Raw genomic sequence first — 14,070 nt, 5'->3', positions numbered from 1 at the left:
TTATAGGTGTTAACTAAAGACACACACAGTAGATGTTAGGTTATAGGTGTTAACTAAAGACACACACACAGTAGATGTTAGGTTATAGGTGTTAACTAAAGACACACACAGTAGATGTTAGGTTATAGGTGTTAACTAAAGACACACACACAGTAGATGTTAGGTTATAGGTGTTAACTAAAGACACACACACAGTAGATGTTAGGTTATAGGTGTTAACTAAAGACACACACACAGTAGATGTTAGGTTATAGGTGTTAACTAAATACACACACAGTAGATGTTAGGTTATAGGTGTTAACTAAAGACACACACAGTAGATGTTAGGTTATAGGTGTTAACTAAAGACACACACACAGTAGATGTTAGGTTATAGGTGTTAACTAAAGACACACACAGTAGATGTTAGGTTATAGGTGTTAACTAAAGACACACACACAGTAGATGTTAGGTTATAGGTGTTAACTAAAGACACACACACAGTAGATGTTAGGTTATAGGTGTTAACTAAAGACACACACACAGTAGATGTTAGGTTATAGGTGTTAACTAAAGACACACACACAGTAGATGTTAGGTTATAGGTGTTAACTAAATACACACACACAGTAGATGTTAGGTTATAGGTGTTAACTAAAGACACACACAGTAGATGTTAGGTTATAGGTGTTAACTAAAGACACACACACACACAGTAGATGTTAGGTTATAGGTGTTAACTAAAGACAGACACACAGTAGATGTTAGGTTATAGGTGTTAACTAAAGACAGACACACAGTAGATGTTAGGTTATAGGTGTTAACTAAAGACACACACACAGTAGATGTTAGGTTATAGGTGTTAACTAAAGACACACACACAGTAGATGTTAGGTTATAGGTGTTAACTAAAGACACACACACAGTAGATGTTAGGTTATAGGTGTTAACTAAATACACACACACAGTAGATGTTAGGTTATAGGTGTTAACTAAATACACACACAGTAGATGTTAGGTTATAGGTGTTAACTAAAGACACACACAGTAGATGTTAGGTTATAGGTGTTAACTAAAGACACACACACAGTAGATGTTAGGTTATAGGTGTTAACTAAAGACACACACACACACAGTAGATGTTAGGTTATAGGTGTTAACTAAATACACACACAGTAGATGTTAGGTTATAGGTGTTAACTAAAGACACACACACAGTAGATGTTAGGTTATAGGTGTTAACTAAAGACACACACACAGTAGATGTTAGGTTATAGGTGTTAACTAAAGACACACACAGTAGATGTTAGGTTATAGGTGTTAACTAAAGACACACACAGTAGATGTTAGGTTATAGGTGTTAACTAAAGACACTAACACAGTAGATGTTAGGTTATAGGTGTTAACTAAAGACACACACACAGTAGATGTTAGGTTATAGGTGTTAACTAAAGACACACACACACACAGTAGATGTTAGGTTATAGGTGTTAACTAAAGACACACACACAGTAGATGTTAGGTTATAGGTGTTAACTAAAGACAGACACACAGTAGATGTTAGGTTATAGGTGTTAACTAAAGACACACACAGTAGATGTTAGGTTATAGGTGTTAACTAAAGACACACACACACACAGTAGATGTTAGGTTATAGGTGTTAACTAAAGACACACACACAGTAGATGTTAGGTTATAGGTGTTAACTAAAGACAGACACACAGTAGATGTTAGGTTATAGGTGTTAACTAAATACACACACAGTAGATGTTAGGTTATAGGTGTTAACTAAAGACACACACACAGTAGATGTTAGGTTATAGGTGTTAACTAAAGACACACACAGTAGATGTTAGGTTATAGGTGTTAACTAAAGACACACACACAGTAGATGTTAGGTTATAGGTGTTAACTAAAGACACACACACAGTAGATGTTAGGTTATAGGTGTTAACTAAAGACACACACAGTAGATGTTAGGTTATAGGTGTTAACTAAAGACACACACACAGTAGATGTTAGGTTATAGGTGTTAACTAAAGACACACACACAGTAGATGTTAGGTTATAGGTGTTAACTAAAGACACACACAGTAGATGTTAGGTTATAGGTGTTAACTAAAGACACACACACAGTAGATGTTAGGTTATAGGTGTTAACTAAAGACACACACACAGTAGATGTTAGGTTATAGGTGTTAACTAAAGACACACACACAGTAGATGTTAGGTTATAGGTGTTAACTAAAGACACACACACACAGTAGATGTTAGGTTATAGGTGTTAACTAAATACACACACACAGTAGATGTTAGGTTATAGGTGTTAACTAAAGACACACACAGTAGATGTTAGGTTATAGGTGTTAACTAAAGACACACACACACACAGTAGATGTTAGGTTATAGGTGTTAACTAAAGACAGACACACAGTAGATGTTAGGTTATAGGTGTTAACTAAAGACAGACACACAGTAGATGTTAGGTTATAGGTGTTAACTAAAGACACACACACAGTAGATGTTAGGTTATAGGTGTTAACTAAAGACACACACACAGTAGATGTTAGGTTATAGGTGTTAACTAAAGACACACACACACACAGTAGATGTTAGGTTATAGGTGTTAACTAAAGACAGACACACACACAGTAGATGTTAGGTTATAGGTGTTAACTAAAGACACACACACACACAGTAGATGTTAGGTTATAGGTGTTAACTAAAGACACACACACACACAGTAGATGTTAGGTTATAGGTGTTAACTAAAGACACACACACAGTAGATGTTAGGTTATAGGTGTTAACTAAAGACACACACACAGTAGATGTTAGGTTATAGGTGTTAACTAAAGACACACACACACACACACAGTAGATGTTAGGTTATAGGTGTTAACTAAAGACAGACACACACACACAGTAGATGTTAGGTTATAGGTGTTAACTAAAGACACACACACACACACACACACACAGTAGATGTTAGGTTATAGGTGTTAACTAAAGACACACACACACACAGTAGATGTTAGGTTATAGATGTTAACTAAAGACACACACACAGTAGATGTTAGGTTATAGGTGTTAACTAAAGACACACACACAGTAGATGTTAGGTTATAGGTGTTAACTAAAGACAGACACACACACAGTAGATGTTAGGTTATAGGTGTTAACTAAAGACACACACACAGTAGATGTTAGGTTATAGGTGTTAACTAAAGACACACACACAGTAGATGTTAGGTTATAGGTGTTAACTAAAGACACACACACACACAGTAGATGTTAGGTTATAGGTGTTAACTAAAGACACACACACAGTAGATGTTAGGTTATAGGTGTTAACTAAAGACAGACACACACACAGTAGATGTTAGGTTATAGGTGTTAACTAAAGACACACACACAGTAGATGTTAGGTTATAGGTGTTAACTAAAGACACACACACAGTAGATGTTAGGTTATAGGTGTTAACTAAAGACAGACACACAGTAGATGTTAGGTTATAGGTGTTAACTAAAGACAGACACACAGTAGATGTTAGGTTATAGGTGTTAACTAAAGACACACACACACACAGTAGATGTTAGGTTATAGGTGTTAACTAAAGACAGACACACACACAGTAGATGTTAGGTTATAGGTGTTAACTAAAGACACACACACACACACAGTAGATGTTAGGTTATAGGTGTTAACTAAAGACACACACACAGTAGATGTTAGGTTATAGGTGTTAACTAAAGACACACACACACACACAGTAGATGTTAGGTTATAGGTGTTAACTAAAGACACACACACAGTAGATGTTAGGTTATAGGTGTTAACTAAAGACACACACACAGTAGATGTTAGGTTATAGGTGTTAACTAAAGACACACACACACACACAGTAGATGTTAGGTTATAGGTGTTAACTAAAGACACACACACAGTAGATGTTAGGTTATAGGTGTTAACTAAAGACACACACACAGTAGATGTTAGGTTATAGGTGTTAACTAAAGACACACACACACACACAGTAGATGTTAGGTTATAGGTGTTAACTAAAGACACACACACAGTAGATGTTAGGTTATAGGTGTTAACTAAAGACACACACACAGTAGATGTTAGGTTATAGGTGTTAACTAAAGACACACACACACACACAGTAGATGTTAGGTTATAGGTGTTAACTAAAGACACACACACAGTAGATGTTAGGTTATAGGTGTTAACTAAAGACACACACACACACACAGTAGATGTTAGGTTATAGGTGTTAACTAAAGACACACACACACAGTAGATGTTAGGTTATAGGTGTTAACTAAAGACACACACACAGTAGATGTTAGGTTATAGGTGTTAACTAAAGACACACACACACACACACACAGTAGATGTTAGGTTATAGGTGTTAACTAAAGACACACACACACACACAGTAGATGTTAGGTTATAGGTGTTAACTAAAGACACACACACAGTAGATGTTAGGTTATAGGTGTTAACTAAAGACAGACACACACACAGTAGATGTTAGGTTATAGGTGTTAACTAAAGACACACACACAGTAGATGTTAGGTTATAGGTGTTAACTAAAGACACACACACAGTAGATGTTAGGTTATAGGTGTTAACTAAAGACACACACACAGTAGATGTTAGGTTATAGGTGTTAACTAAAGACACACACACAGTAGATGTTAGGTTATAGGTGTTAACTAAAGACACACACACACACACACACAGTAGATGTTAGGTTATAGGTGTTAACTAAAGACACACACACAGTAGATGTTAGGTTATAGGTGTTAACTAAAGACACACACACAGTAGATGTTAGGTTATAGGTGTTAACTAAAGACACACACAGTAGATGTTAGGTTATAGGTGTTAACTAAAGACACACACACAGTAGATGTTAGGTTATAGGTGTTAACTAAAGACACACACACACACAGTAGATGTTAGGTTATAGGTGTTAACTAAAGACAGACACACAGTAGATGTTAGGTTATAGGTGTTAACTAAAGACACACACACAGTAGATGTTAGGTTATAGGTGTTAACTAAAGACACACACACACACAGTAGATGTTAGGTTATAGGTGTTAACTAAAGACACACACACACACACACACAGTAGATGTTAGGTTATAGGTGTTAACTAAAGACACACACACAGTAGATGTTAGGTTATAGGTGTTAACTAAATACAGACACACACACAGTAGATGTTAGGTTATAGGTGTTAACTAAAGACAGACACACAGTAGATGTTAGGTTATAGGTGTTAACTAAAGACACACACACAGTAGATGTTAGGTTATAGGTGTTAACTAAAGACAGACACACAGTAGATGTTAGGTTATAGGTGTTAACTAAAGACACACACACACACAGTAGATGTTAGGTTATAGGTGTTAACTAAATACACACACACAGTAGATGTTAGGTTATAGGTGTTAACTAAATACAGACACACACACAGTAGATGTTAGGTTATAGGTGTTAACTAAAGACAGACACACACACAGTAGATGTTAGGTTATAGGTGTTAACTAAAGACACACACAGTAGATGTTAGGTTATAGGTGTTAACTAAAGACAGACACACAGTAGATGTTAGGTTATAGGTGTTAACTAAAGACAGACACACAGTAGATGTTAGGTTATAGGTGTTAACTAAAGACACACACACAGTAGATGTTAGGTTATAGGTGTTAACTAAAGACAGACACACACACAGTAGATGTTAGGTTATAGGTGTTAACTAAAGACACACACAGTAGATGTTAGGTTATAGGTGTTAACTAAAGACACACACACAGTAGATGTTAGGTTATAGGTGTTAACTAAAGACACACACACAGTAGATGTTAGGTTATAGGTGTTAACTAAAGACACACACACACACAGTAGATGTTATAGGTCATCAGCGAGAGACACGTCACTCACGCTATGTTGCTAATTAAGCAGCGTCCTGTCTGGGTTCATCACATCACCCAGAGGTGCTCGGTGAATTTAATTCAGCTGTATTCGCTGTGAATTGCAGGCCACACATCGGCTGGTTTACTACGGCGGTATGAACCCAAAATAAACCATTTTGTTGTGATGTAATAGCAATACCTGGATAAAAGAGATGCTGAAATAACGACATAATGACGACACTTGGTAAAAAGTCTGAAGTGTTGGTTTGTTCGGTCTGTCCTCAAGACGATAAGCAAATCACTTTTAAAACGCTTGTTTCCTGAACGCAGTTCGGTGCGATCGGAGGTCCGTCGAACGTATTCCCAGTTCATACTCCAAGAAGAAGATAAGATTATTGTATCTTTTGTGATACATTCTTTCCCATCAGCAACCCAGGAAGTCAGCATCGGGCCCGTCCTCAAAATACCGTAGATGACCATTTAGTAGCCCGGGCGTTTAATATGCTAAATCGACTTGGAGCCAAGGCGTTTATAAGAACCAGGCGCGTATTTGCAACAGGCTACAATTTATTTTTGCAATGAGCAGCACCAGACCATCATGCAAAGAACAAGGAGCTCACCATAGCACCACTGGAACAAAACTACTTTTTCCCCCCGACGCATCTTTATTGACATCAGACAATAAATACAAAGACAGTTTGTCTGTTACCGCGACACAGGGAGCTGATCAGAGCAGTGTTATGAATGATAACGGAAGGGGGGGTCGATCGCGGTAATTTCAACACTGTACATTAGCGCATTTATCTATATCCCTATATCCCTCAGTCTAGCGCGCCTGTGTTTGTGTGTCTGTGTGTGTGTGCGCGCGCCTGCATGCGAGAGAGAGAGAGAGAGCGAGAGGAGGGGCTGACTGACAGAAGAGGTGAGAGCCGGTGAAGTGCTGTTAAAAAAAACTTTTGTTTTCTGTGCAAGACTATGGTAAACACTTAATCGCCCGGGCGTTTAATTGAACCGGCGTTTATTATGCCAAATGAGGTCGGACCCCGGCGGCTATAAGAGCACAGGCGCGTATTTGCACGCGGGCGATTATTTGGTCATCTACGGTACAAAATTAGATTTTTTTCCGTTGGATTTTGGATTATTGCAGAAAATAAGTGAATGATGCGTAAGTGTTTTGTTCAGCGAGGCGATCTGAACATACGAACACCACGTTGCTGGTTTTAGAAGGTAGAAGTAAAAAAGCTAGAGTTATGCTACAACAGAAGTTCAGCCTCTTTAAAAGCCACTTTAAAGCTTGGATGCACGCTGTGAAGCCTGTGAATGTGAGCCAGAGAGAGAGATACCTCTGACTCAGAGACCTCCGTGGGTTTCTCAGTGAGCGTGGTGCTTTCAGTGAGCACGGCTCCGTTGTAGTTGTTACAGATGTCCTCGTCAGAGTAGTGGAGCCCACCTGGACTCGGCCTGGGAGGAGACCTGCACACACACACACAGTAACAATGAATAAGAGCGTGTGTGTGTGTGTGTGTGTGTGTGTGTGAGCGGGGACACACCTGGTCCCGTTCTTCTTCAGGAAGGAGTTCTTGGTGTTGAGCGTTCGGCTGTTGAGCTCCAGAGCGGTGAACCCTCCGTTGTCCAGGGTTACCGACTCCTCCGGCGTGGACGCGTGCTTCCCTGGAGGATGAAGGGAATCGGAGATGAATACACACATTCACTGCGTCACACGTCAGGCCTGAGAATAAGAAGCACGTGAAACTAGGATGCACAGGAACCATAACAATGGAACAATAAAGCATCACATTTTAAGATATGTTTGTTTGGATGGTTTAAGGTCATCTAAGGAAACACTCAACCTGCTGTTGCCCTCTGATATACATCTGGACCTGCTCTGTGTGAAAAGTGAGATATATAAAATGACATTGACTCCCATTGATTCTTCACTCTGTGTTTGTGTGCTCATCCTCCCGGCCCTCTCTCTCTGTTTCATCGCTGCCCAAAGGTTGGGCCAAAGAGTCCGTGGTAACTCAGATGTTGGCACATCTCACCAGCCCACACACACACACACACACACACACACACACACACACACACACACACACACACACACACACACACACACACACACACACACAGTGACTTCTGCACCCTCAACCAAAACATCACAGGAAGCCTGAGAGGAGAAGAATCTCGCATGAAAACATGAAGAACTTAAGCTTCAGAGGAGTGACCGGGCAACACATCAGACAAACTAACACTTTGTTTGTCATAGTGAGGAGGGAGTTTGATATGTGGGGGGGGGGGGGAGCGGGGGAGTCAGGGTGTCCTCCCCCACAACATTTTGCAATTAAGTAGATGCAATTTCCCACATTGTGGTGCATTCTACCATGTATTTAGAAGATGTCTCTTCTTTATCTAATGTCTCTTGTTCCAAGAAATGAACATGAGAATTAAATCGGCCTGTTATACTGACATTTTTTATAATGCCTTTGCAACAGTAGTGATACAACTGACTACAGAAACCAAACAAGCTTTTGCACAGTGTATATCATATAGTGGCATACACTCATGACAGCCTCAATATTAATCTGAGAGTGATTTTTCTTCGTTTTCTCTGTGTAACTTCAGAGGGAAGTCAGTGACCCGGCCGAGGGTCAGGCTGAGCCAATCAGATTGAACATAAAGTGGAGCAGTCCAAGTTAGGAGGGGCTGCATCTCCCCCCCTCTAGTTGACAGTATTGAACTGGCCCAGTCTGACTGCCGGGCCAGAGCTCCGGCGTTTAACACTGTCTGCCGGCCCGTCACCTGTTTTAACACGTCCATGATTCATGATTCTAACATCAACTTCCTTGGTGCTCGGATTCCTATTGCTGTGGGTAGAAAAGGGTGGGGGGGTCCATGACTGACCCTTCAGAGGTCAAATACAACAGAGGAGCCCAGATTTCAGTGTGAAAAACGTTCCTCGTGGCATCTCTCAATCGAGGAGTGAATCTGATCTGAACGGGGCTTTTGTTAAATCACCAGAAATAACAACTGTTTCATGCAAAGTTTGCATTTCATGACTAAAAAAAAGGCCAATCTTGCCAATCCAATCGCTGAATCCCGTCCTGAATATCACCACTTTGTCACCTTATCAAGCCTCACAGTAGATTGACACCATCAGAGCCACAGACCTGTGCCGCAGGTCTTGTACTTGCTGCTGTGTCCATGCAGCACCAGGGTGAAGACCAGGACCAGAATGAGGATGAGTCCCACCAGAGCCATGACCAGCAGGAACCACCACTCCTCATAGAAGGGACGCTCCGACAGCGCTGCGGGGAGACAGGGGGAGGGACGGCCGGGGGAGAGGGGGGAGGAACACAGATGAGGAAGACATCAACTTTCCTGGTGCTGTACATCAAATGGGTGGTTTCTTCCCCAACTACCTTCAAAGTCTGTAAATGATATTCATAGCAGACTTCTACTTTCAATTTTCATAAAACTCATGCTGCTGATTTGTCAAACAATTTGATGCAAAAACAGTGAAGATGATTGGAAGTCTCTGTTCCCTCGGATCCGTTTATTAGGGAAGAGAGAGGAAGCTGTATAAATGTGTGGATTAAAGACTTTTCTTTATTGCACAATAAACAGCCCCGTAGTTACACGTCTCTGCCTCTTGATGGCAGCAGACTCAAACACACGCCTCTCAGTAACTTCCTGCAGTGATTCCAGCTGGCTGGAAATCCAGTCAAACCCCAATTATACAAGTTGGATCACCCTGGATATGTTCATTAGCCCTTCTACACGACCGTGTGTGTGTGTGTGGGAGAGAGTCAGTGTGTGTGTGTGCTTACCAGCTAGAGCAGCAGAGGGCGTGCTCGGCTGTCCGTAACCATAGCGATTAACAGCGATGACTCTGAACTCGTAACTGATCCCCGACCTCAGGCGCTCCAGAGGCACCGACACAGATCTGCTGCTGGGAGGGAGGAGTCTGATGAAGGAATCCCACACTCCCTCATCTGCAGGGGGGAGACAGGGGGAGACGGGGGAGAGACAGGGGGAGAGACAGGGGGAGAGACAGGGGGGGAGACAGGGGGAGACGGGGGAGAGAGAGAGACAGGCGGAGAGAGAGAAAGACAGGGGAGAGAGAGACAGGGGGAGAGACAGAGAGAGAGAGACAGGGGGAGACAGAGAGAGAGACAGGGGGAGAGACAGAGACAGGGGAGAGAGAGACAGGGGGAGAGACAGAGAGAGAGACAGGGGGAGAGACAGAGACAGGGGAGAGAGAGACAGGGGGAGAGACAGAGAGACAGGGGGAGAGAGAGAGAGAGACAGGGGGAGAGACAGAGAGACAAGGGGAGAGAGAAAGAGACAGGGGGAGAGACAGACAGGGGAGAGAGAGACAGGCGGAGAGACAGAGACAGGGGAGAGAGAGACAGGGGGAGAGAGAGAGAGACAGGGGGAGAGAGAGAGAGACAGGGGGAGAGACAGAGAGACAAGGGGAGAGAGAAAGAGACGGGGGGAGAGAGAGACAGGCAGACAAAGAGAGCGAGCAGTTAATTTGATAATCATTTTCTTTCAAATGTCAGAATGTAATTACAGAAAATTATAAATTGTCAAATTCCATTTAAAATGATGATGATCACTATTATCACTATTAATAAAGGGGGAATTACCATTACTATGAGTGGTAAAACAGCCCGGGTCTACAGACCTCTTCTGGACCTCATGGTGATTTGCACGGCGGGTCTGAATGAATCTGGAGGACGGCGTGCTGAATGAGGCTCAGCCGAGCTCTTAACCTCCCTCTCAATCAATGAACTAATCGGTGCTCATGATGTAAAGGTGCACGTTAAGTGGCGGCTGACCTGCGTCGGCGTTTGAGCTCACCTGATGGACGGGCCTCGATCACGTATCCCGTGACGGACGCCGCGCCGGTGTCTCCCTCGGACCAGTGGACGGTGAGCGCAGAGGATGTCTTGGTGATGGACGTTTCCCCCGGCGACCCCGGGGAGCCTGCAGAGGTCACACCCATTACACATGATAACCTGACCTTTACCATAAGCACTGCTAGTTGGTCCGTCTATGGACGTAAATGTAAAAACACAAAAAAACACCAATGTATTTAAATATATGTATAAAGCGGTTCTGTCGGCACAAGTACAAAATTTTCCACCCCGTGTGTGTTATTACCAAGACTTAATGGTCTGTGAAAGAAGAAGAATAAACTCTGATCATTAGTGAGGTTCAAGTATATTTGGATCTTATCTTACAAATTAACTTTACCTCCAACTTTAGGATGTAGACCGCCTCTCCTAACTTAAACCAAAACCTTAACCCTTTAAATACCTCCTAAACACAAGTTGACACACACACACACACACACACACACACACACACACACACACACACACACACACACACACACACACACACACACACACACACACAGACATGCCTACCTTCTACAGGCTGGGCGCTGATGTTGGCTTGTATGGGGGGTCCGTAGGCGACGGTGAGAGCCTGAGCACTGAAGGTGTACGTGGCTCCTTGGACCAGGTCTCGAACCTTCAGCCATCTCTGCCAGTTGCCCCTCACATCCACCGTCACCACTTTACTCACTCCTGCTCTCACACACATTTAAATACGTCAGCGTCCCTCCCTGGCTGGGTTTGCTTGCTGTGGTGTGTGTGTGTGTGTGTGTACCTTGTACAGGAGCCGTGGGCTGGTAGATAACCCTGTAGCCCTCCAGCTGTCCGTTGGGAGTGAGCGGGGCCCCCCAGGACACGTTGACACTTCCTCCCGTCACCTCGGAGAAGGACAGGAAGCTTGGCTGGCTGGGAGCTGGGGACACATGGAGGGCGGCGAGTTAAATAACTGAAAACACGACGCCTGTTCGTTTGAGGGAACCAAAGCCTTCCTACCAGACTGCATGGTGCGGGCCCCACGGGGCTCGCTGGGCGGCCCGTCCCCCGCCGTGTTGAAGGCGGTCAGGGTCACCAGGTACGGTGTGTAGCTGGTCAGGTTGCTGAGGTGCACTCGGGTGTCCGGCACAAAAATCACCTTGACCTTCTCACTCTGGTTCTGCTTGTCCCTCTCCCAGTAGTGGATCTGCAACACAGCAGGAAACACTGTCAATAACACCGGCCCTGTTTGTCTCCAAACATCTTCAGTTTTCTCTTTTCCCTCACTCCGTTCTGCCAAATATATATATATTATTTATCTCCGGTGTATTTCTCCTGAGGTCTCCTGATCGATCCATATGAACAACTGCTCATGCTCTGGTTTACAAGGAGGAGAAGTTAGTTTATCTTTGGCATTGACAGTTAAACAAATGGGTAAATCAGGTGTAATGTCTTGTTGCAGATACAGATAATACATATAATAATAATAAAATAAATATTAATAACTTCATTATACGTTATGAAATGAAATGGCAGTACAATTGTTCCCTGCTTGTAAATACTGTTAATAACATCAACCTCATAGTCCAAATTATGACTGAAAGCTCTGATTTATGACTTGGTGCCTGAATATATTATAGTATAGTATAGTATGGTATAGTATAGTATAGTGTGGTATAGTATAGTATGGTATGGTATAGTATAGTGTGGTATAGTATAGTATGGTATGGTATAGTATGGTATAGTATGATATAGTATTGTATAGTATAGTATGGTATGGGATAGCATAGTATAGTGTAGGATAGTATAGTATAGTGTAGGATAGTATAGAATGGTATAGTACGGTATAGTATAGTTTAGTATAGGACAGTATAGTATGGTATGGTATAGTATAGTATGGTATAGTTTAGTATAGTAAAGTATAGTATGGTATAGTATAGTTTAGTATAGTATAGTAAAGTATAGTATGGTATAGTATAGTTTAGTATAGTAAAGTATAGTATAGTGTAGTAAAGTATAGTATGGTATAGCATAGTAAATTATAGTATAGTAAAGTATAGTATAGTATGGTAAAGTATAGTTTAGTATAGTAAATTAAAGTATAGTATAGTATAGTTTAGTATAGTATGGTATAGTTTAGTATAGTATGGTAGAGTATAGTATGGTATAGTATAGTAAAGTATAGTATGGTATAGTATAGTTTAGTAAAGTATAGTATAGTATAGTTTAGTATAGTAAAGTATAGTATGGTATAGTATAGTTTAGTATAGTAAAGTATAGTATAGTATAGTTTAGTATAGTATAGTATGGTATAGTTTAGTATAGTAAAGTATAGTATAGTAAAGTATAGTATGGTATAGTATAGTTTAGTATAGTAAAGTATAGTATGGTATAGCATAGTAAATTATAGTATAGTAAAGTATAGTATAGTATGGTATAGTATAGTAAAGTATAGTATAGTATAGTTTAGTATAGTATAGTATGGTAGTTTAGATAGTGGACAGTATTTTCTAACCTCATACATTCAACTCTACAATCATACAACATGAGATTAGACTTCATATTTCTTTCAATGAAACATTCAAATTAATTTGAATGAGGTTTAAAGTTCAGACTGTTCGTTATTATTGATGAATATTGTTTCTGTGCTTCTTGGCACCTGAGACAGAATAATGTATTACTCTTGGCTAAGTTTCATTTCACTGGTGATTTGAGAAATGTGCTACTAAATTATATTAAAAAACCCCAGAAATAATTCAGGAATCCTGAATGTGTGACCTTTGTGTTATAGTATTCTGTTGCCTCATACTTTTAATCAAACATTGTTGTGTATAATGAACAAAAAAAGCCAGCAATATACTTGATATCTTGCTGCCAGTAAACAGCCTATATAAATGCATATCCTGTAACAAAATCAGTTTGATGCTTCAAAGCAGCTTGCCTCCTGCTCACAACCGCGCTGGACAGGTGCATCACCACTTTAATATTCTTTAGAGCAGCTACTTGCTTTGAGCACGTGCTTTTTACAAACTGCTGCATGTCATTTAATCTCAGCTGAACGTGCAGGAAACATTTTCGTTTATTAATGTCGTACACAACAGCTGAGAGCCCGGCGAGAGAGGGCTTGGTTAACATGGGAACTGCCTTGACTTTCCCCACACATACAGCCATATCAGATACACACTAACAGCAAGGTTACAGAGGTGGTTGAGCCTCATGCATTAGAGATGAAGCCGAGAAAGTAGATACACAAGAGCCTTTAGGGTGAGAGGAACAGCC

General features: G+C 41.2%; 1 protein-coding gene across 1 annotated transcript in view; it reads right to left on the bottom strand.

The window, feature by feature from the left end:
* The window catches only part of LOC311010117 (protein sidekick-1-like), a 217,121-nt gene that overhangs the window by 2,008 nt on the left and 201,043 nt on the right, over positions 1-14,070 (bottom strand). The window contains exons 38-45 of the mRNA XM_084004637.1: positions 11,812-11,998; positions 11,594-11,731; positions 11,350-11,511; positions 10,778-10,903; positions 9,742-9,906; positions 9,082-9,219; positions 7,465-7,585; positions 7,258-7,387 (exon numbers count right to left, since the gene is read on the bottom strand). Coding sequence (XP_083860763.1) covers positions 7,258-7,387; positions 7,465-7,585; positions 9,082-9,219; positions 9,742-9,906; positions 10,778-10,903; positions 11,350-11,511; positions 11,594-11,731; positions 11,812-11,998 — 1,167 coding nt within the window. The remainder of the gene's footprint in view (positions 1-7,257; positions 7,388-7,464; positions 7,586-9,081; positions 9,220-9,741; positions 9,907-10,777; positions 10,904-11,349; positions 11,512-11,593; positions 11,732-11,811; positions 11,999-14,070) is intronic.

Source organism: Eutrigla gurnardus (assembly GCF_963514095.1).
Source record: "Eutrigla gurnardus genome assembly, chromosome: 3".
In the NCBI taxonomy this organism is placed as follows: domain Eukaryota; kingdom Metazoa; phylum Chordata; class Actinopteri; order Perciformes; family Triglidae; genus Eutrigla; species Eutrigla gurnardus.
This window is presented reverse-complemented; position numbering and strand designations above follow the sequence as displayed.